This window comes from Phalangium opilio, unplaced genomic scaffold (genome assembly GCF_054372755.1).
Source record: "Phalangium opilio isolate 3A_F unplaced genomic scaffold, DU_Popi_V2 ptg000106l_1, whole genome shotgun sequence".
NCBI classification, from domain to species: domain Eukaryota; kingdom Metazoa; phylum Arthropoda; class Arachnida; order Opiliones; family Phalangiidae; genus Phalangium; species Phalangium opilio.
Genome location: NW_028324208.1, coordinates 4,127,690 through 4,152,611, shown reverse-complemented (window position 1 = coordinate 4,152,611; position 24,922 = coordinate 4,127,690). Strand labels below are relative to the sequence as shown.

The window sequence follows — 24,922 nt, the reverse complement described above, 5'->3', positions numbered from 1 at the left end:
CCACTTGTAAACCTGAAATCAGCTCAAAACTTAAGTGTTAAGCCTTTAAAAGGTCCGATTACCTAAATTTCATTATAATAATCAAAATTAAAACTATAAAATTAAAATATACATGAAATTAGAAAATGTGTGTTTAAAAGACCCCACTTGTCTGTTGAAATGACGGATAAGGTCCCCACTTGTAAATTTATCGAGTGTGAAAAATGAAATTGAAATACTTGATTGAACCATATAAGTTTTGACACTAATTTAAAACATAATAATTTATACACAAATGTCCCCAGATATAAGGTTGGAAGACTGTTTAGGTCCCCACTTGTAAACCTGAAATCAGCTCAAAACTTAAGTGTTAAGCCTTTAAAAGGTCCGATTACCTAAATTTCATTATAATAATCAATATTAAAACTATAAAATTAAAATATACATGAAATTAGAAAATGTGTGTTTAAAAGACCCCACTTGTCTGTTGAAATGACTGTGAAGGTCCCCACTTGTAAATTTATCGAGTGTGAAAAATAAAATTGAAATACCTGATGGAAATATATAGGCTTTGACACTAATTTAAAACCTAATAATTTATACACAAATGTCCCCAGATATAAGGTTGGAAGACGGTTTAGGTCCCCACTTGTAAACCTGAAATCAGCTCAAAACTTAAGTGTTAAGCCTTTAAAAGGTCCGATTACCTAAATTTCATTATAATAATCAAAATTAAAACTATAAAATTAAAATATACATGAAATTAGAAAATGTGTGTTTAAAAGACCCCACTTGTCTGTTGAAATGACGGATAAGGTCCCCACTTGTAAATTTATCGAGTGTGAAAAATGAAATTGAAATACTTGATTGAACCATATAGGCTTTGACACTAATTTAAAACATAATAATTTATACACAAATGTCCCCAGATATAAGGTTGGAAGACTGTTTAGGTCCCCACTTGTAAACCTGAAATCAGCTCAAAACTTAAGTGTTAAGCCTTTAAAAGGTCCGATTACCTAAATTTCATTATAATAATCAATATTAAAACTATAAAATTAAAATATACATGAAATTAGAAAATGTGTGTTTAAAAGACCCCACTTGTCTGTTGAAATGACTGTGAAGGTCCCCACTTGTAAATTTATCGAGTGTGAAAAATGAAATTGAAATATCTGATGGAATTATATAGGCTTTGACACTAATTTAAAACATAATAATTTATACACAAATGTCCCCAGATATAAGGTTGGAAGACGGTTTAGGTCTTCACTTGTAAACCTGAAATCAGCTCAAAACTTAAGTGTTAAGCCTTTAAAAGGTCCGATTACCTAAATTTCATTATAATAATCAATATTTAAATTATAAAATTAAAATAAACATGAAATTAGAAAATGTGTGTTTAAAAGACCCCACTTGTCTGTTGAAATGACGGTGAAGGTCCCCACTTGTAAATTTATCGAGTGTGAAAAATGAAATTGAAATACTTGATGGAACCATATAGGCTTTGACACTAATTCAAAATCTAATAACTTATTATTCAAAACGCGTCTTGGATTTAACCAAGACCTAAAAAGTATCGATAAGAACAAGGTTAATCACTTGACTGAATGCGCAGATATTGAAACTTTTTTTTTAATTAAAACTTACATGCTTAAGAAAGTATGTTCCATCACCCTATTCCATTGAATAAACTTACTTTACTGGTAGTAAATTTTTTCCCTCTCAATAATTTGAAAAATTTACTTATCTCGGGTTTTCGAGCACAATTCCATTCCCCGAAAACATGTTATAACTACATTTATTATCACTTTTAAGAGAGTACGTGTATGACATTGTGTCGTTAATAGCTTGCTAACATATCCCCTTTCATGCCCTGAACGCTCCATAGTGAAACCTTTTGTTAATTTTAGTGCAAATTTCAACAATGGCAGCACATTCAACATGGACGTTATGATTTTTACTCTTGGTTAAACTGACTTATGTTAATAGACCACTTCGACATGGAAAGACACGGGGGTAAAACTTTGCCTTCCATCTCGCTCGAGTGAGTCGAGTCGATGGAAATATCATAAATAGAGCAGAGACGGCGAGGGGTCAAACCCCCCCCCTCCCATATGTCCCGATACTAAGGATTGACATCTCTTTTTTACGTAAAAAGGGTCTATAGCAACGGTACGACAGACAATGGTCAAACGGTTCTGCCATGGCGTTTCTATGGTTCGCAAGCAGTAGGGGCGTGCATGATATTCGTTATTTTTTTGATTTTCTTTGTTGTAATTGTTAACTTAAGCGTGGTCGTAGCCTGAAAATTATGACTTGGTTATTTTGAAAAATAGCCCGCGTTCACCGAGTCGCGTGATCAACGACGCTGTGGCTCGACTCTGCTACTTAGTCTGTATATCTTCAGGAACAAGGATAATGCATTAACGGTTTTTAAAGGAATATGGGATTTTTAAACTTGTCGCTGCGAATCTTCCTATGGTAAATGTTGTATTTCTAGTAGCCCCAGAGACTTCTGGTAGCACTCTTTATGCATTTGGTAGAACAGTTTTATAGAAATTGAAATGGTAGAAGATATTTATAAAATAACATTTGTTCGAATATTTAAACTTCAATTTGGTCTAATTATTTCGTAGTTGTCCTATTTCAAGGCGAGGAGTGCTCTCAAAAACAATTACTATTTGCTGACGAATACCTTAAAAAGTAATTCACACAGAATTCTCGAGCAGCTTAACGCGTAATTGAGTGGGCTACTGCCTTGGTGACGAGGCCAGCGAAAGACAAGGCATGAGAATGGAACAAGGCGTACTTCTATCAAGGGGGGCATACAACTATACATCCTCCTTGTTCGTATCGGGCGCAGCAGAAGCTAAAGCAGACTACCCTAAATCGTTTTGTCATTGTTACGTGTAGTTACTAGTTATAAGGTATTTTTCCACACGAAAACTCTTAAAAGTGATAATAAATGTAGTTATAAAATGTTTTCGGGGAATGGAATTGTGCTCGAAAACCCGAGATAAGTAAATTTTTCAAATTATTGAGAGGGAAAAAATTTACTACCAGTAAAGTAAGTTTATTCAATGGAATAGGGTGATGGAACATACTTTCTTAAGCATGTAAGTTTTAATTAAAAAAAAAGTTTCAATATCTGCGCATTCAGTCAAGTGATTAACCTTGTTCTTATCGATACTTTTTAGGTCTTGGTTAAATCCAAGACGCGTTTTGAATAATATCTGTTACTTCGGTCTTAATTTTTATTAATTTTGCGTACATGTGGTGGTAAATTTATTTCAGTGCTCATTCCCGCATGCTGCAGAAAAGGAAATAGTTTGTCATTCAATAGTAGCTAATAGGACGTCACATCAATATTTTTAATCTTAATTTGAGCTGATGAAGTAAGATATACGAGGGTGTGATGTCATGACAAAGATTGACTATTTGTGATGAACCCAGACCAGAATATACCAGTTGCTTTCAGGCAAATTTTGAACCCCATTTCCAATGTCATTGTGTCAACAACATCTTATTCAGAACGGATATTTCTCTTAACCTTTACACAAGATTCAACATATAGAATACCATCTTTTGTGGTGCTCTAACTTTAACCTAATTTAAGAAAATAAAATGGTAAATTTTTTTGTTAAAAATGACATGATTAAATAAGACAACTAGCAATAATTTGGCAATATAATATTTTGTAGTATTTTGGAAAAGATGGCAATTTCATAATAACTTGATATACAATAACAGGAATACATTTAGCCATTCAGTTTTAATGCAAAGGGCCCCTCCTTTGGCGCGTCTTAAAAAGATTTTCTCTTCTGTATAGTGTGGTAGTTTGGCATATTTTAATTTTAGCTATGTCCTTAAGTACAATCTTAATTGGATTTAGCCATTGGGATAGATGATAAATGATTAGCCAGCGTACTAGGGGAGTCTGGCAATGGAACTGTGCTTAGATTTATCATTGAATATAGGAAATACCAGGACCAACAAATTATTTACTAGTATTTATGAAACTAATGGTAACTATTTTACCTTTGATAAATAAAGTCAAATGAGAGTTACAGTAGTTTATTGATGACAAAAGTTAGGGTTAATAATATTATTTATTTTATATAATAGTTAAAATATAAATTGTAATTTTTTAAAGTTATGGCTGTTCAGTAATTGCTTTAAGAATATTTTGGTTCAACTTTTTGTCAAGGTTTAAACACGCATGATTATTTTATTGGAATGTGCTAAAGATTTATTTTAAAAACACATTTGGATTGATAATTGCTACGTTTATTTATAGCACGCAATTTGGAATTGAATTTCCCTGGTTGTTATTTATTTATGGTATTCATTATAATTATTTTCCAGTAAATAAAAATTTTGTTTTCACGTTCAAAGCTAATAGTTGCGTTTTTTTTTTAAGGGTTTCATTCATAACTTTAGAAAGAAAATTATTTTTGACACCAGAAAGGCTTTTGAGAATAATTAGTGATTGCGTCCTGGCTGGCAAAAAATAGACCTTAACAGGGAAAAGCTATGAATAGCTATAATTAATTTTAACTGAATCTAAAATGTAAGCTTCACTATGAATACATGAGAGGGATTAAAAAAATGTTCAAAGACAGTCATACGTGAAGGTTGGACTTAAAAAGTGTGAAAAGTTCAACATTAACGTTAGAGCACCAATAATCATTTTGTTAATCTCTCAAGTGAATAATTCAATGATGAAAAAATATTTATACACATTTAATCCTAGGACTGTAAAATTGAGAATATATAATAGCCAGAAAAATAGTAAGCATGGGTTTTAATGTTAAATTATTTTAGGTATAAAAAAGGGAAGGGGGAGTTTGTTAAAATACTGCTAATATACTCAAAGATGCTTTTTAAAAAGGGTAGTGATTTGTTGGTGTAGAATCTGCAGTTTAGCTCAGAGAGTTAATGAAGCGTCTTGTATTTCGTTAGTGACATCTTCAATCCAGTTGATTTTTATTTTTTCAATATTTAATACTATTGAACTAAGATGGCGTTAGTGGTTAATGTCATAAATTGGTAGCTTTTTTTGCTGGTTCCATCATGCTTGGTTTTGTTTTATTGATGTAGAGTCTGCAGTTTAGTTCACAGTTAATGAGGAGCCTTGTGCTTCACTATTGAACTAAGATGGCGTTAGTGGTTAATGTCATTAATCGGTAGCTTTTTACTAGCTCCATCGCGCGTGATTTTGTTTTGTTAGCGACGTCTCCAGTCCATTTTATTTTTTTATATATTTTTTACTTTTGAACTCAGATAGCATTACTGCTTAACGTCATTAATTGGCAGCTTTATTTTACTAATTCCATCCAGCTTGTTTTGTTTGGTAAACGTCCGTAAAATAACGTTCATAAGGCGTTTCGATGGAGTCCAAGATGATTATGCGGTTAATCACAGTTGGGTTTTTTAGAGTTACGAGTGAAGTACTTGAGGTTTAATCGGGTGGTGAAGGAGGGGGGATTTGGGGTATTTCACCACCCGCGGACACGGGGTAGTCAGTTCCTCTAGGGTAGGCATGCTGACAAGTCCCTTATTCCCTCAAAACTTTGTCGCCCAGAAGCTTCGCTTACAGGAGTGCGCCCAAACTCCCAACATAGTAAAGTACATAATTTTAGTAACAAACCATTGCTGTTCTAAATTTTAATAACGTTGAAGCAACTTTTGTTCAAAAAAGTTTTTTTTAGCGAATTCATATCTGTTATGAACTTCTATTGTGTTGATGAACTTGAAGGCAAGGCTTGCCAAGCCGTTGTATAATTATGCAGGGAAACCAAATAATTGACATGTATTGTTTGGCCTTGGTACAGCTTGACGTTCTATAGACACTCGCTCAACCAATACGAAGGTTATTTCTTTGATATCTTTGCTTTTTTAATCCAAAGTCGCTCTCATTCTTTGAACACGCCAGTCTAAAGTGTCTGTTGTTTCGGCATAGAAGTTGAATATTTATATTTCTTGATCTGTCTATCGAAGCCTTGTGGTGTTGTTTTTTATAATGATGATGATCATATTTTTAGCTGTGTAGTTTTAACCTTTTATTATACTGGTAAAGGCTATGATGAATTATCTTTCTGTTGAAGCTTAGCAGCTGGCACGTGTTGATACAATACGCTTATAATTGTACGAAAATAGTCTTTAAATTGCATGTTTCAAAGTTGAAAATATGCACTGCTTGTAGCATTTATGTCGAAATAATTTTGTTCTTCGTTATATTAGTTATGTAAAGGGGGGGAGGGGGAGGAGGCGAAAGAAAACTTTACTATTTACTGGCTATTATATGTTAATTTAAAAATAGATTTTGAGGGTCAATTTTTTAAAATTTTGTTAGGCAACTCTTAGCTTTAAGATTGGAAACAGTGCTGCTAGGACATGAGAATTATTGTTTTGCGCGTGGGTTACCAAAGGGACAATGAAAAGGTTATTAAATTTTGAAGAAAAAAAAGGTATTCCAGAAAGCTTTGCACATTCTACCCCTGTTGGTTTTACTCAATGCCACCCGTCACTCAGACTACTCCAGCTGGTGAGAAACACATAGAGAATATGCAAAACTTCCTGGAATATTAATTGTAAAAAAAAATGGTTTAGTTATTTATTTACAAGGGTAATGTAATATATATATATATATTGGTAAACGCAATTGGGGAAATAATTCTCAAACTTTATAAAAACAAATTCTCCAACAATAGTAGGATATTAGTTAGTGGGACAAATTAATTAGTTCATATGGCCATTAAATAGTTTAAAAATGGATTTTTGTAAGTGGTATTAGATTGGGTCGGGTACACATTATTGATAAGTTATACAAAGAAAAGGTTATATTAATAAATAATATTTAAACACAAAATCTTCGCTACAGGGGGTTGAAATTAAAACAGTATAATATTAGATTAAATTAATTTAGTTTATAAAATCTCGTGGATTTTTTTGGAACGGTTTGAAATTGTTAATGCAAAAAAATTTATAAGCGTCTTAATGTAAAAAAAATATAGCGCGCTTAAAAGAGAAAATATGGTAGTTGCGAAACTGATATTTAGAGAACTCTTCGAATATATTAATTTTAATCAGTATTTATTTAATATTTGGTTACGAGTGTCTAAATCTCAGTTCCAAAAATCTGTTCAATGTTAACTAATAATATGAGTTTGTCTCAATAGTTTCACCAGCTTATTAAAGAATTATATTTAATCACATAGCATTACCAACAGGGGCTACGTTTTTAACTTGTTTTTACATAAAATACCATTGGGGCAAAACTAACACAGAGTATTAAAAACCCTTCACTAGAAAATTTAAAAATTAATGCAAGAATCATCGCCTTTTTTCATAACAATAGCATGGCCCTACAATCCTCCCTCCTCTCCCATTCACGGTTATTATAGTCTGGGCAACATCAAAATTAATCTCTAATCATTGTAAACCTTAAACATGCTCGAGGGCCAACAATCTTACCCAAGCATAAATTACTTAAAAGGGAATATGAAACTATTAGAATATCTTCGACAGATATGATGCTCCTCTCTGGTACGATTATTGAAATTTTAGGCTTTACTCGGGGTAAATTTAATATGGACTTCAGGCACGTTAGTTCCCCTTTAAAGTGTTTAGACTCTTTCCAAGAGCAAAACAGTGACGTCAGTCAAGCTACTGACGAATCTCTCCTTTTTTCTGATCATTGCATCGCTGACCTCGTACCAGCCGTTGTCTTTTCTCACAAAGTTCACATAATGTCCCTCGGCCAACGATTGACCTTTATGAATAATCACCCCTTTAGTTTTAAAGAGAATCTTGCTCAAAGTGACATTTTGATTTTCAAAATTTGATATTTTAGTCGAAATCTTAATTGGTCGACCATCTCTGTAATCGCCCCGTAGAAGGCACAGAAAAACGTACTTTCCGCTGGATATCAATACATCACGCTCTTGTATTGTTGGATTATTACAATAAACGCACCGCATCTCTGTTAATCTCATCCTTTTTTCTAGAGATTTCCAATCAATTTTATCTCGGTTTTCTAGTGGAAGATTGAAAATGTTGCTTTCAACAATATTTTCCGAATTTTGTTCAACTTGACATTTGGGGCATTTGGTAACGTTTCGCGACTTTGACCAAAAAAGTTCTTTTAGAACCTTAGAGTAATCGGCTTCCATTTCTTGGCTTAGTGTCGTCAAGAGGACCATCAAAAATTCACTGGCGTCCTGTTGATCGTTTTGCGTAAAATGATTTCCAACAGCCATTCTCAGTTCCAACCCTTTACGACTGAAACTTCCTTGAGAACTCTCGATGTCGTTTATCGTGTTATGAAGGCACCGTAAAACTGGTTTTTCAACGAACGATCCATTGTAAGACTTAACCAATTCTCTTAATTCCGGCACTAATAAGAGCAGTTGCAAAACGCTATTAGAATAGCACGTTACTTGATCATCGTTAGCTAAACCCTTCAAGGGAAAACTATCCAAACTCTGTTGGGCTTTCCTTTTCTTCTTCGGTGTTTCTTCACATCTCTCTTCCTCGCCTTCTAAAAGGCTTTTAGATAGTGTAGGCGCACTTCTTTTCCCACCTCGCCTTTCTTTCGACTCCGTTATTTTCAAAACAGGCAGATCTGGCCTATATTTTTTGCGAAGCCTGTTATACTCCATTATGGCTCGTCCATCCGCCTTAATTTTAGTCGGATCGAACTGTAATAGATGAAGTCCGGCTAAGGACGTCACTCTCGATAAAGCGACGTACGCCATGCCCGTTCCAAATAAATTCGGACCCAAATCCATAATGGCGCATTTTAAACTCATTCCTTGGCTTTTGTGTATCGTGATAGCGTACGCCAGGATGACGGGAAACTGCGAGCGCTTAACGTAAATGTTTGTCATGAGCAAAAATTTGACGCAAATTTTCTCAACTAAAAAGTCAGTGTTAGCGTCGTCGTTATTCGGTTCGCGATCTACTCTGAGAAAAATGCCAACAACGTTTCCTTGTTCGTCCTTCTTGAATCCAGTTACGAAACCCATCGTACCATTTACAACGCCTTTTTCAAAACTAATATTCCTTCTGACCATTATACGGCAGCCAACGCAAAGAATTAACTCGCTCTCCAAACCGCCAGTTTTGGACGGTTCGTTTTGTAGGCTTTGCAGTCTCCTGAGAATGTTTTTATTCATTTTTTTGCCGTAATCAGCGAGTCTATCCTGGCAAGGAATGACTTCAACTTTCTCGCCGTTTTTTCGCAGCATTTCACAGTTGAATTTTTCGCACATCGCTAATTTTGGCATCAAACAAATTGGGTGAAACCCTTCATTGGACAGCTTAATGAAAAGATCCATAGCCACCTCGATGTGTTGTCCGTCAGCAACCAATCTACTTTTTAAGGTTGCAACATCAGCTTCGGAAATATTTCCAATTCTAACTCTGCTTAAAATGTCGCCGTAACTTTGGTCGTTGGCTTGTCTAACATTTTGCGTTAGTTCATCGTATTTAAAAAACTTCCAAAGATCACTTCCTCCGATGCAATTGAATCTAAGTCTGGCTTCTTCGGAAGTGATTTTGATAAACGCGGGATTCCCTTGAACCGGAGGCAATTGGAAAAAGTCTCCCAAAACAAGGATAGAGACCACTCCACCAAATGGTTGGTTCATTTCCCAAAATTCGTTCAGTCTCAAGTGAACGTGAGTCAGTAAAACCGATGAGACCATAGAAATTTCATCAATAATTAACAGTTTTAAGTTTCCCAAAGTTTCTTTCATAATGCTCATATTGTCTGAACTCAGGGAATGGTATTCGGCGATACGCCCATGATCTACCGGTAGCATTAGTAATCTGTGTAACGTTACGCCATTAACATTCAGAGCTGCCAAACCCGTTGGCGCGGCAATGGCTACGCTAGCAGGATTTTGAAAGCGACGCCTTACGGCATTGGCGAGAGTGTCTATGAGAAACGATTTCCCAGTGCCACCAGGTCCTGACACAAAAAGGCACTTGTTTCCAGATTTTTCTCCCTTTTTGGAGAAGTGATCCATGATGTTATCATAAATTCTCTTTTGATCCGAGTTTAGTGACGCCACATTGTCAACATCAGCCTCGAAATTCATTTCCATGGCAGCTTCCACATCAGCCATTGCATGCTCGGTTTCGATAACAATTTCTTTCCCTTGCAGAGCATTTTCATCGTCGTCGCTTTCCACATCCGAAATGATGGTTTCTGACTCTTTCGCCTTTTTAGAAGCCTTCCGTTTCTTTTCAACTTCTTTGGAAACAGAGAGCTTCGCGTGATATTCTCTCATTTCTTTTAACACTGAAAGAGAGTTTTCGAAAGCATCGGCGTAGGTTTCAAACTCGCCCAATAACTCAGTTTCGTCACGCCACGGTTTGAACAGGATCAGTAGGGCGTGACAATACTGTTCTTTCTCCTCTATCGGGTCGTGAATAAAGTGCTCTATTATGTACGGCTTAATTCTCTTTCTCATGAAACCCAGATTGTTTTTCAACTGGATTACATTCGCATTTTTCTCGACACCCTCAGAGCGCATCGCATAATCGTAAAACTGACCAAATTCCCGCAAACTTAGATTTTCCAAGCTGTCAGGACGATTCGGATATTTGTCGTCGACGAACCCTTTTAGGCAAGTGTCCTTGCTTTCGGGGTCAGTTTCCCTCAAACGAGCGAGTTCCTTGAAACCTTTCAAAATTCTCGATCGGTTTTCTTTCAAGTTAGTGTTTATAAATTTAGTGCTGTCAGACTTGTTGTAAAGGTCTTGGCCCAGCATCATATCGAGAGCTTCATAAATTCCTATTTGCTTGCACGTCAAAGATTTCAATCTATAGGCAAATAATTTTTTGGACAAACTTTCGTTGCCTAACTCGGCAAAAGTTTGGTCCATGTCAGCCCGGTCTCCCTTTGTCACGTAAGCCGTGACATAGTTTGCCACTATTTCCGATTTGTCAGCGACAAATTGCAAATCCATGTTGGCTTTGGAAGCCAAAAGTAGCGTGGGATTGTAATCATTGATTAAAACTTCGTGCTGTTTTCTCGGCAAGTCGTACAGTCGTTTCTGCACCTTTTTCATTTTACGGTGACGAGTAACTGATCTAACAGAATTCATAGTGGCAATGTTTGTTACGTTTCGAGGGAAACCGTAACGACACACTTTCAATCCTTTTTTAGAATTTTTCACCTTCTTATAACAACTGGAGGTGCATTTGTGAGTTTGGAATTTTTTTACCAGCCGGTGTAGTTCCGGACTTACCGATGCTCTTGGCATCGAACACGTGACGTGTTTTTGCACGTAATCCAAAATAGTCTCGGTCGAAGAAGTTCCAATCTTTGGAGCGTCCTTGGCCCACAAAAGCATATGGTAGTGAGGTAAACCTCGAGATTGGTATTCAACCCTCCAAAAATGATGTTCTATCATGCCAAGAACTGGATTTTGCTTACACAAGACAAAGTTGTTTAACAGCGACCGCACTTTGTTGTGAAAGTGCAAATTGACGCTAAGTGGGTCTAAATTCAACAATTCAGCCACCGTCATCGACTCTACTCCTGGAACGTCTGAATTCACTTTTCTCAAGTGATCGTGCAGTTCCATATCATCGTACTCGGCCGGATTAAAAGTTAAAAGCCAGGTTGGAGGACCGAATTCCCGAATCATCGCTAGAACGTCCCTAAGAACTTTATACCAGTAGTCCTTCGTTCCTCGAATATGACCCAAGAAAGTAGCTAAATTACTCTCAAGTTCTTTATCGCCAGATTCAACTCGATTGAGCAAATTTTCAACACCAATTGGCATGGGTTTTTTAACACGAAGAACGTAGTTCAAACTGCTAGAAATCGCTTTCATTTCGCATTCTTGATAAGAATGGAACAAATAGGCGTAATCTCGTCTAAAAATTGGACTTTTGTTCAAAAGACGGGATAAACGATACTCGGTTTCCGTTATTTTCCCAAATGGTCTATCATCGTGCTTGCCAAAGCGACCCCGAGGGAACAAATGAACGAAGCTCATGTATTCCAGTTTTTTGTCCCAAGTGCTAACCGGCTCGGCCTCGACGCGCTTCATTTGGTAAGCACCCAATAAATCCTTCGGTGGTTGAACGTTCACTGGATGAATAGAGTAATGATCGTACAGATCATTGGCTTCACCCTCAGATAGTTTTCGCAACAAAGCCTCGGGCTGTGTTAGGATTTTGTAGGCGTCGCCTGGTGCAAGACTAGACTGATTTTCATCCTGCTTCTGCATGTTCGAAGCGTTTTGGTCAACTTGGACGTCGTGACTACTATCCGCTGGTCCTTCTGTTGGAAGCGCAGCGGAAGCACGTGTCAACGCATCAGATCCATCATTAATTAACGCAAGTGGATCTGTTACGCTCAGTAATTCTTCGGGAGTCAATGAATTTTCATTTCCATCAATTTCTTGCGTGCCACAAATATATTCCTCATTCATTGTCGAAATATCAATGTCTTTGTAAAAAGGGTTTATCTTTTTCAGCACACTGAACGCTTTCAACACTTTTTCCAGGCAAACAACCTGCTGCCAAACCTTTTTGTCCGCTGTGGGAACGCCATTCACCAAGATATGCAGTTCGTGGTTTTTAGGCAACGTCTTGGGAATCATTTTCAAATTTTTTTCCACTGGTATTGGAAGATAAATTACTCTTCCCTTTAAAGCTTTAACAGTACCAAACTTCACGTTCGAATTGGTTTTAGTGCCTAACCGCACCACAGTGTGGAAGGGCTTCACAAGTTGAATTAAAACTTTCTCGAACATGTTTAAATTAGTGACATCTGGCGGAGGATTGTCAACCGCCAAGTTGTTCAAAAAACATCTAATGGGAACTTTACCCTTTCCCAAATCCGTAGCGCAGTAACGACATAGAAGCATGTCCGCTTCTCTAGCGTCCGAATTATTCATTATCCAGCCAGCTCTTAAAATCAGATAGGCCTCGTTATCAAAAACAGCACTGTTAACTAGTTTTTCTACAGCTCTTAAATCAGTTTTTTTCAGTAATCTAAAACAGCAGTCGCAGGGCGTGTCGTGAAACTCGTTGGTGTTTAGCATTGCCCGAGCGAATTGATTCTCGTAAAGACTCAAGATTACACTTTCATCGAGAGTCGGTCGAGGAGCGTTAATGCTTCCTGTGGGAGCATTATTTTGTTCGTTATTTAAATTTTTCCCACGTGTGGCCAAGATTTTTCTCGACTTCGCCATGACAGTTGTCAGAGAATCGTAATCACCACTTTCAATTTCAGTTGAAATTTTAGTTAACGCGTTGAGCAACGCTTTGATTTGATAGATCTTATTCAGAATACTTCTAATTCCCGAATAATGTGGAGCCAATTCAGCGAAAGAACGCAAATTACTTTGGCACTCTTCGCTATCAGCGCAGTAAGAGGTGTGTCCTAGGAACGGAACTATTCTCACCACTATTTCGTCTCCATCTGGTGGTATAAACACGTTTGATTTTTTGCAAAATTCTTTTCTTAATTCGCAAAGGTCCAAATCAGACTCAAAAATTTTAGTCAAAGATTTTTCATTAGCATTGGCAACTGTGTTTATGAAAGCTAGTACTTTTGCAATGGCTCGAGTTCGAACATTACAAATATCACTGCATTCCCAATAAACTGTTTTGGGTTGGGTTTCAATGAACCCATCTTCGTTGATAACTAAATTTGCTTTGGGGTTCTTCTCCTCATTCTCAACAACGTTGAAAAGATTCGTAACAACCCCCGACTCATTAATTTGTAAGACTCGTTCAATGACATGAGTTTTGTCATTGTTTCTTATTTCAACGAAATTTCCCATTTCATCAACAAACAGTTCTTTAGTCGAATTGGAAGCACGGTCTCTCAGAACCTTCCGTACACTACCATCAGAATTCAATTGAAAAATTTTGGTATAGCGTGACTCTTCGTCATTTTTCAGTATTCTGCCATTATTCCCAATTGCATAATAGGTAATTTCATGAAAATAGGCTTCTTTTAGGCTACTGTGAAGCCTTTTCCCACCCACAACTTCCGTCAAATTGTCACAAGTGACTGACCCAATTTCTTTGATTTTTTTGACAAAATCCTTAAATTCGCTAACCATCCCTGATAGTTGGGCGTGGTATGCCGAATACATTTGCCTTTTCAAATGCAATATTTTACCAGCTAACAATTGGCATTTTAGCTTGTAAGAGACAAATTTGGTGCATCTTTTACTAGTCTCACCGTCAAAAGACTTCAATACTGCCAGCCTTTCAGTTAAACGTGTGACTAGAAACCGTTTGTAACTTTCGGCTATAAATTTTTTGTTTTTCGTCTTGAAAATCCCCGCATTAAGGAGTCTTTTCGCAAAGACAAATTTATCCCGTTTGTTTGGTTTTCTATTTTTTGAGCGCAAATTAGCGTCTCCACCTGGCGGCATAGTTCTCTTAGGTTTTTTCCCTGTCTCAAGTAGAGATTTACGCTCCACATAGTTTCTCTTAAACAACGCCTTGTTTTTAAGATAGTACCGTTTACACTTAAGTTTGTTAGTTTTATCATCTTTCAATGATTTACTCTGAACTTGCGATTTTAACTTGGCTTCCGCTCTTCTTTTTTGCATTACTAAGCGCATATATATTTTCTTTTGCTGTTTTCGAGAAACCATTTCGAATATTCGTAAAGAAATATAACACAGTTCTGTATTTTTGAAACAGTTCTTAATTCCACACAGCAATTTTCAGCTTGTGTTTGCAAAGAACCCGAATTAGCTATTGCACAAAGAACACCTTTGATCCGGAAAGAAATCCAATATAGCGTTGCACAAAGAACGCTTTGGAACCACAAAGCTATCCGGAAAGAAATCCAATATAGCGTTGCACAAAGAACGCTTTGGAACCACAAAGCTATCCAATAAAGCGTTGCACAAAGAACACTTTGGAACCACAAAGCTATCCAATAAAGCGTTGCACAAAGAACACTTTGGAACCACAAAGAAGTACAATTATATACACTCTTAAATAAAAACAACATACAGTGAAATGTAATAAAAAGTAATAGGCTTAACGTGAAGGGAAAAAAAGAGTAAAAATTAAACAAGGGAAAAAATGTAAATAATTTAATACAGACGTTGTAAAGTAATGGGACTAATAAAAGCAGCTATTAACCCTTAAAAGATTAATTAGAAATGAAATTAATTGTAAGTCTTAGTAGTAGCAGAGGGAAATGTGTTGGAGAATACGTACCAAAACACCGAAAGGCGCCCGAAAACGTGGCGCTTAACATAAAAAAGGCTTAGTTAAAAAGTCAAAGTTGTGTACAGGACCGAAAATAAGCACAAGAACATTTATAGGCTGGGCCGGAAATAAGCACAGGACACTGGACATTGTCCAATAAAATTTTAAAATGTCCCATAATAGTTTTAAAAACACAGGGCGGCTCCTTTATGGAGCTCAGCATTCACACAAATATTTAAATTTTTAATTATTATTATTATTCCTCTCTTTTATTTAACACTATCAGTGCTTAGCCCACTCGATCACGCGCTCCACGACGGTGGAGTGCGTGATCGAGTGGGCTATAGTCAGTGTCTCAACATTCAAATTTTAAGGAACGAAAGTGAGTTCTATGCCAAAATTTATTTAAGAATTATTTTGTTTTTAATTTGTTTTTAAGCTAAGTCATATATTTAACAACTTAAAAGTTTATTTATATGATCTAGTTTGAAAATTGATAGGGAGCACTTTTTGTTGTTAAATTGTGATTTTTTTAATTCCTTGTTAACCGGCCAAGGCTTAGAAAATGGACAACTGGAAGATAGGCGGTAACGTTTATGTAACAAACAATGGAATTCGAGGTGGACGCGGCGGTCGAGGTGGTAAAGGCGGTCGCGGCGGTCGAGGAGGTCGTGGTGGTCGAGGAGGTGTTGAAAAACGTGGGGGGAGGCGTCCGCGAGTGTGTTACTCGTGTAAAAAACCAGGGCATTTTATAAGGGATTGCCCTGCTCTCAAAGGTACGGGATCCTTTTTATAGAAGCTGTTAGTGTGACCATGGATAAAGAATGCGCGTGAGGAAATTAGTTTTCACGCTATAGAATAGGCAACTCCCTATCTCGAACGACAGCTAATACACCACTTCGACATTCTGTTGTGCGCATGCCCGATGCCCCGCGCTCGAAGCGCCTCAAGGGGAAAGACTGGAAACTGCTCTTTGTTACCCCTACTAGCAAAAGCGCAACCCTACGCGGTTTTTTCCCTGCCCATCTTAATAAGTACTAGTTCGCAGTAGCCCGCTGTGGCGCCCTAGGTAATGTCAAAGTGGTGTATTCTGTATATACTCTGTTACAACATCGGTTGTCAGCAACCGCAAAGCTTGGTCTCTATGTAACGTAGCTTTGTACGTGCTTTCAAGAGACAAAAAACTTCAGGATCTTCAGAATTTAAAATATCCGCGAGTTTTTTAGCTCGAGTGCACGGCCCTCTAGGCCTTATAGCGTTTTCCTTTGGGTCCTCGCGGAGCGCTCCCATGGAGGAATAAAACTTGGAGATCCTATTCTTCAAAACAGTCTTTAACGAAGCTGAAAACTACTACTACCATTTTTATTGCTCCTTGGGAGCGCTCCGCGAGGACCCAAAGGAAAACGCTATTAGCTGGCGATCTTTAAACGGAAGCTCCGACTCCACCTGATCTAACTACAAAAAACTGGCTATATGGCACCAAGCCCTAGCCTTGTCCCGGACCCAGAGCAAAAAAAAAAAAAAAAAAAAAAAAATAGCCTCAAATACGTGTAAAATTGCCACAGCCTACTGCACGTATTTGAAACTAAGACCTAGAGGTCCGTGCACTCGAGCTAAAGATACTCGCGGATCCTGAAGATCCTGAAGGTTTTCGTCTCTTGACAGCACGTACAAAGCTACGTTACATAGAGACCAAGCTTTGCGGTTGCTGACAACCGATGTTGTAACAGAGTATATACAGAATAGGCTGTCGTCCGAGGCATGGAGTTAATTATTTGCCCTATATGTGTCGTTTAAATATTATAACAAGTTAGAGCCAACTAATCAATATGAACAATTCACTCTTGATACTTCCACGGAGATGTATTTTAAGAAATGATACAACTCCGTGGTTGCAAGACTGGCAGCATAACACTTTTTATCCCGTCCTCTACTCTCTCATGACTAGTTAATTCTAAACACCCGGCCTTTTTCTATCCAAAGTCTAGTCCCTAAACTATATTTAGTTTTCACAAATGGAGGATTTACACCATTTTCGCCAGGAGGCCTGGCTACTTGGAAGACAAAAAGCCCTTTCGCTTTTTTTCTCTACATAGCTCTTTGCCTTCTGGTGTAATGGTATGAATCCTCCATGTGTGTAATAATTGTTAAACCAAATCAATGGCTTAACAAACAAGCAGATAGTCTAAATTCATTAAAGATAGTTAATAGCCTATTTATATTATTGGAAAAGAAAAAAAGGAGGAGAAAACGCCTGAGGGCATGGAGGTCGGTGAGGGGGCGCAACCAAAGCCCCCACAAGATGTCGTCATCGATATCGATGACGATAAAAAGGATGCGCCAGTGACAGTTTAATTTTTATTTTGTAAGTAAGATAAATAATTAAAGTTATTACAAAAATGTGATGAATTATATTAAACCCGGGGCACAGGAAAAAATGTTAACAGTTTTAATGTGTTAGACATGAATACCATATAACATGGTAAAATTTGGGAACAAATATAATTAATGACGAAATATAGATAGTTTTCACACATGGAGAATTCAAACCATTTACTACAGGAGGCCGGGCTACCTGGAGGACAAAAACCTGTCTGCTTTTGTCCTCCAGGTAGCCTGGCTTCCTGGTGTAAATGGTATGAATCCTCCATGTGTGAAAACTATCTATAGTTCCTTAAGCATAAGGAACTTACATTGGCGCCCTATAAATATGAGCAAAGTATACATAGTTTACACGCAAGGAGGATTCATACCATTTGCACAAGGAGACCACGCAACTTAGAGTGTAAAATAACAGACGATTTGACACTCTAGGTGGCTTGGTCTCCCTGTGTTAATGGTAGGAAGCCTCCATGCTTGTAGTTTCCAAGTTAAATTGGTGGGTTATAGATTAGTAGCCTTATTATGTATTTGTTACTTGCTTTTCTGCCGGTATTGTATAGTTAAATTAATTTCCTGTGTTCCAATAACATTCTTATTAGAGTATAATTTTGTCATTTTGTTTCATATAGCATCATCACAATTATCTTTTCTCGTTTTTTTTTTATGTAGATTTTTTCTTTTTTTTTATGTAACTAACATAAATAATTTTTTGTAAAAATCATTATTTTCTTTTTTTAAAATCATAACTTCAATACCTAAAAATAATAAATATTTCATTTTTTAAAAATCATAATTTCATTTTGTAAAAATCAATTATTTCATTCCCTAAAAATAATAAATAAAACATTTTGCGAAAATCATTAAAATCCAAATATCACTTTTTATTTATCATTTAAATCTTGTCTATCTGCATGCCATTTTTTAATTCATACAAAGGGGGGGGGGATTTTTCAAGATTTAATGTGTTTTTTAAGTGCCGTTAAAATTCTATTTAATATGTTAAAATTCTATTTAAAATAAAATTAATTTATTTGGTTTGATCCAGGGTGGTAGCACTGAGTTCATCAAACTTGCAACAAACCCTTGTAGAGTAGAACTCTACGGTTGATTGCTGACTTAATGTTTATTACTTCTATGCGACTTAGCTGTGGTACTTATTTGACATAAACCAAAATTAATACCATTTAATTAAGCAAAATAGTGTTATAAACGTCTTTAAAAAACGCAACCTCAAATTCAATCTATACGGTTACAGTTGTGTTGAAATGAGATTTTTGGTAAGGTCAGGTAACGTACATTTGCATCTAAAAAACATTTTTTCCCCAATATTTTCAGAATAAATTAATAAATTATTTATAAATTTGCGTTAACAATTTTGTCCACACAATTAATTTCCACACATATCAAAGCAAAATATCTGTTAGGGTTAATTTAACCCGACGGCACTAGATGGTCCTGTAATGGAGTAGTTTATTTCCCCGCAAACCTTGGCAAAATAAACAGTTTTTCTGGAAATCAATAATTTTACAACAGTAGGAACATTGGTTTTTTTAAAACTGAGTTATAAACAGTGACTGGACACGCAAACAATTTAATTATAATTCAATTTTTACCTAATAACAAATGTTGGGCATTAAATACTGATTTCAACATCCCATTATTCGATGTTCAGAAAACTATGTTAACGCTAAAGGTCAATTTTCTCCCCCAAACTGATGCAAGTATTTTATGTTGAAATAAAAGAAAAATACTTTTAGCATTCTAGGAAATTATTTACTTTAATTGATTTACTCACAATAGTCTATTTAGTTAGAAGCCATTGTTTGTTGGTTGGCTCACGTAAAGTGGCATCGTAACAAACTGAGCTTCATCGATCAAACGAACATTTATATTACCACAATTAATAAAACTTGTTAAAAGCGTGTCAATTATAGCACTTTGAGCTAAAATTATAATAAATGAGGACTATTAGCTAACAAAATAAGGTGTGCAGTCATTACTTATTTCATTGGAAAATCACCGTTAAAGGCAGTGCTATTTCTTGTGTTTAATAGTTTACAATGTAAACAAAGATGTTACGTTGGTTGTTCTGTAGTAAGCGTGGCCTTCCATAAAGTATTACCTAATTAAATATTTCAATTATTTGGGTAGAAATGCTATTTTTTAATTAATACAATGGAGATATGGAAATAGCGGTAACGGACTACATTGTTTTTTACCCTGATTTGAGCAAATTAGATAACGGTATCCAGAATTAACTAGCGCTACTGTTACCTATGTTAAAGAGATAAACAAAGCATAAAATCATAGCATAATTACGACTTCGAAGTTAAGAACAGAGGATTTGAGGAAACCTGGGTAATAATAAGCACCGTGCTTGTTTAGCCTTGCTACTAACTGAAATTGTTTTGACCAAGGCTTAGTGAAATGAAATAGATTAATTTACAATAATTTTCAAATTTAATGATAATCCTTACCTTAAGCGTTTAATATTTAAATAATATTAAGTTTTAGCAACTAAAAATACTAAAATTAGACCAAATTACTTTCCAAAAGCTTCATAAAGTTCATAAACGCTATTTAAGGCGACGATTTAGACTCGAGTATTTGATGGCGCCGCCGACTATCGCCGTTTCAACGTCACGGGACTCACGGCGGCTGCGCGGAATTATTAAAGCCGTCTTATCGCGCTCTCTATAGCAGGCTGGGAAATAAGGATATTTTTTAAACTAGTCCTTTGGACCAGTGACCCCCTAGTGTCTGAAATCACTTACTGGTCTCCGGACTGGTCCCAGCCTTTGCTCTCCAATAGATTTGCAATTAATAAACTGGTCCCGAGGACCAGTAACCCCCACTTCTTGAATTAAAAAACTAGTCCAAGCAATTAATAAACTGGTTTTGGACCAGAGGAAGTGTGCTATTTCCCAGCCTGCTCTATAGGCCATTTCATCCATAAAGCATTATGAAGAAACTCTCAAATTATTATGAGGCAACCAGTCTGGGAAATAAGGATATTTTTTAAACTAGTCCTTTGGACCAGTGACCCCCTAGTGTCTGAAATCATTTACTGGTCTCCGGACTGGTCCCAGCCTTTGCTCTCCAATAGATTTGCAATTAATAAACTGGTCCCGAGGACCAGTAACCCCCACTTCTTGAATTAAAAAACTAGTCCAAGCAATTAATAAACTGGTTTTGGACCAGAGGACGTGTGCTATTTCCCAGCCTGGAGGCAACTAAACGTTAAAATACCCCAATTTTGGTCGCGCTGATATTTTCTAGTAAATTAGTGTATCCATGATATAAAATCGCAAATCGAGTTATGTTCTAAATGTTATCAAAATTAATACTTAAACTTAATTATTTTCCATGAAAATCGCTTAGCGCCATGAGAAATGTTGTACCTTTCATTTAAGACCGTTCCCAAAACTAACAAACGTATAGTTTTTCTAACATCGAATTAACCGGACGGTTCTTTTCAAAAAATTTCCCATGTTATTTCTATGGGAAAAATTCCTGTTTTTCATAAAAAGGTGTGAAAAATTTTATGGAAATGAAAACCACCCTTAGCAACTTTATTCTTTATAAAAAAAACTAATGGATGGATCTTTTTGAAATTTTAACCACACATTAAGGGCCCAAATTGTAGTTCTGAGGTATATTTTCAAAACAGTTAACGTAATACAAAAAAAGTTACATCCAATCAAAAAACCACCCTTATACATTAAGGGCAGTATGAAGTCTTATCTAAGAGAGCTACCGCTCTCTCAGAATACACAAATGTCCCCAGATATAAGGTTGGAAGACGGTTTAGGTCCCCACTTGTAAACCTGAAATCAGCTCAAAACTTAAGTGTTAAGCCTTTAAAAGGTCCGATTACCTAAATTTCATTATAATAATCAATATTTAAACTATAAAATTAAAATATACATGAAATTAGAAAATGTGTGTTTAAAAGACCCCACTTGTCTGTTGAAATGACGGTGAAGGTCCCCACTTGTAAATTTATCGAGTGTGAAAAATGAAATTGAAATACTTGATTGAACCATATAGGCTTCGACACTAGTACAAAATCTAATAATTTATACACAAATGTCCCCAGATATAAGGTTGGAAGACTGTTTAGGTCCCCACTTGTAAACCTGAAATTAGCTCAAAACTTAAGTGTTAAGCTAGAAATAGGACTGATTACTTAAATTTCATTCTGATAATCAATATTTAAACTATAAAATTAAAATATACATGAAATTAGAAAATGTGTGTTTAAAAGACCCCACTTGTCTGTTGAAATGACTGTGAAGGTCCCCACTTGTAAATTTATCGAGTGTGAAAAATAAAATTGAAATACCTGATGGAAATATATAGGCTTTGACACTAATTTAAAACCTAATAATTTATACACAAATGTCCCCAGATATAAGGTTGGAAGACTGTTTAGGTCCCCACTTGTAAACCTGAAATTAGCTCAAAACTTAAGTGTTAAGCTAGAAATAGGACTGATTACTTAAATTTCATTCTGATAATCAATATTTAAACTATAAAATTAAAATATACATGAAATTAGAAAATGTGTGTTTAAAAGACCCCACTTGTCTGTTGAAATGACTGTGAAGGTCCCCACTTGTAAATTTATCGAGTGTGAAAAATAAAATTGAAATACCTGATGGAAATATATAGGCTTTGACACTAATTTAAAACCTAATAATTTATACACAAATGTCCCCAGATATAAGGTTGGAAGACGGTTTAGGTCCCCACTTGTAAACCTGAAATCAGCTCAAAACTTAAGTGTTAAGCCTTTAAAAGGTCCGATTACCTAAATTTCATTATAATAATCAAAATTAAAACTATAAAATTAAAATATACATGAAATTAGAAAATGTGTGTTTAAAAGACCCCACTTGTCTGTTGAAATGACGGATAAGGTCCCCACTTGTAAATTTATCGAGTGTGAAAAATGAAATTGAAATACTTGATTGAACCATATAGGCTTTGACACTAATTTAAAACATAATAATTTATACACAAATGTCCCCAGATATAAGGTTGGAAGACTGTTTAGGTCCCCACTTGTAAACCTGAAATCAGCTCAAAACTTAAGTGTTAAGCCTTTAAAAGGTCCGATTACCTAAATTTCATTATAATAATCAATATTAAAACTATAAAATTAAAATATACATGAAATTAGAAAATGTGTGTTTAAAAGACCCCACTTGTCTGTTGAAATGACTGTGAAGGTCCCCACTTGTAAATTTATCGAGTGTGAAAAATGAAATTGAAATATCTGATGGAATTATATAGGCTTTGACACTAATTTAAAACATAATAATTTATACACAAATGTCCCCAGATATAAGGTTGGAAGACGGTTTAGGTCTTCACTTGTAAACCTGAAATCAGCTCAAAACTTAAGTGTTAAGCCTTTAAAAGGTCCGATTACCTAAATTTCATTATAATAATCAATATTTAAATTATAAAATTAAAATAAACATGAAATTAGAAAATGTGTGTTTAAAAGACCCCACTTGTCTGTTGAAATGACGGTGAAGGTCCCCACTTGTAAATTTATCGAGTGTGAAAAATGAAATTGAAATACTTGATGGAACCATATAGGCTTTGACACTAATTCAAAATCTAATAACTTATACACAAATGTCCCCAGATATAAGGTTGGAAGACGGTTTAGGTCCCCACTTGTAAACCTGAAATCAGCTCAAAACTTAAGTGTTAAGCCTTTAAAAGGTCCGATTACCTAAATTTCATTATAATAATCAATATTTAAACTATAAAATTAAAATATACATGAAATTAGAAAATGTGTGTTTAAAAGACCCCACTTGTCTGTTGAAATGACGGTGAAGGTCCCCACTTGTAAATTTATCGAGTGTGAAAAATGAAATTGAAATACTTGATTGAACCATATAGGCTTCGACACTAGTACAAAATCTAATAATTTATACACAAATGTCCCCAGATATAAGGTTGGAAGACTGTTTAGGTCCCCACTTGTAAACCTGAAATTAGCTCAAAACTTAAGTGTTAAGCTAGAAATAGGACTGATTACTTAAATTTCATTCTGATAATCAATATTTAAACTATAAAATTAAAATATACATGAAATTAGAAAATGTGTGTTTAAAAGACCCCACTTGTCTGTTGAAATGACTGTGAAGGTCCCCACTTGTAAATTTATCGAGTGTGAAAAATGAAATTGAAATACCTGATGGAAATATATAGGCTTTGACACTAATTTAAAACCTAATAATTTATACACAAATGTCCCCAGATATAAGGTTGGAAGACGGTTTAGGTCCCCACTTGTAAACCTGAAATCAGCTCAAAACTTAAGTGTTAAGCCTTTAAAAGGTCCGATTACCTAAATTTCATTATAATAATCAATATTTAAATTATAAAATTAAAATAAACATGAAATTAGAAAATGTGTGTTTAAAAGACCCCACTTGTCTGTTGAAATGACGGTGAAGGTCCCCACTTGTAAATTTATCGAGTGTCAAAAATGAAATTGAAATACTTGATGGAACCATATAGGCTTTGACACTAATTCAAAATCTAATAACTTATACACAAATGTCCCCAGATATAAGGTAGAAAGACGGTTTAGATCCCCACTTGTAAACCTGAAATTAGCTCAAAACTTAAGTGTTAAGCTAGAAATAGGACTGATTACTTAAATTTCATTCTGATAATCAATATTTAAACTATAAAATTAAAATATACATGAAATTAGAAAATGTGTGTTTAAAAGACCCCACTTGTCTGTTGAAATGACTGTGAAGGTCCCCACTTGTAAATTTATCGAGTGTGAAAAATAAAATTGAAATACCTGATGGAAATATATAGGCTTTGACACTAATTTAAAACCTAATAATTTATACACAAATGTCCCCAGATATAAGGTTGGAAGACTGTTTAGGTCCCCACTTGTAAACCTGAAATTAGCTCAAAACTTAAGTGTTAAGCTAGAAGTAGGACTGATTACTTAAATTTCATTCTGATAATCAATATATAAACTATAAAATTAAAATATACATGAAATTAGAAAATGTGTGTTTAAAAGACCCCACTTGTCTGTTGAAATGACTGTGAAGGTCCCCACTTGTAAATTTATCGAGTGTGAAAAATAAAATTGAAATACCTGATGGAAATATATAGGCTTTGACACTAATTTAAAACCTAATAATTTATACACAAATGTCCCCAGATATAAGGTTGGAAGACGGTTTAGGTCCCCACTTGTAAACCTGAAATCAGCTCAAAACTTAAGTGTTAAGCCTTTAAAAGGTCCGATTACCTAAATTTCATTATAATAATCAATATTTAAATTATAAAA

The 24,922-nt window shown here is 35.4% G+C and overlaps 1 protein-coding gene and 2 long non-coding RNA genes across 7 annotated transcripts; 2 read left to right on the top strand and 1 right to left on the bottom strand.

Annotated features, from left to right (window-relative positions):
- Positions 1-2,791: 2,791 nt before the first annotated feature.
- Positions 2,792-3,660, top strand: LOC149624246 (uncharacterized). Of its 2 annotated transcripts, none has more exons than XR_016374657.1 (2): positions 2,792-3,049; positions 3,277-3,660. It is a non-coding gene; the product is annotated as an uncharacterized LOC149624246 (long non-coding RNA). The 2 variants fall into 2 exon arrangements; XR_016374656.1 differs by having other exon boundaries at positions 2,792-3,098.
- Positions 3,661-15,250: 11,590 nt separating this feature from the next.
- LOC149624245 (uncharacterized) lies at positions 15,251-18,222 on the top strand. Its single transcript, XM_089852224.1, has 3 exons — positions 15,251-15,574; positions 15,749-15,968; positions 17,426-18,222. Exons 2-3 carry the CDS (start codon positions 15,758-15,760, stop codon positions 17,545-17,547), a joined length of 333 nt encoding a protein of 110 aa, XP_089708350.1. The 5' UTR covers positions 15,251-15,574; positions 15,749-15,757; the 3' UTR covers positions 17,548-18,222.
- Positions 18,223-18,940: 718 nt separating this feature from the next.
- On the bottom strand, positions 18,941-20,247 carry LOC149624244 (uncharacterized). 4 transcript variants are annotated; one of them, XR_016374655.1, is made up of 6 exons: positions 20,052-20,247; positions 19,894-19,992; positions 19,595-19,696; positions 19,370-19,517; positions 19,188-19,286; positions 18,941-19,082 (listed from the first exon to the last, which is right to left on the bottom strand). It is a non-coding gene; the product is annotated as an uncharacterized LOC149624244 (long non-coding RNA). The 4 variants fall into 4 exon arrangements; XR_016374653.1 differs by having other exon boundaries at positions 19,894-19,971; positions 20,052-20,246; XR_016374652.1 differs by lacking the exons at positions 19,894-19,992; positions 20,052-20,247 and having other exon boundaries at positions 19,595-19,843.
- Positions 20,248-24,922: the final 4,675 nt, after the last annotated feature.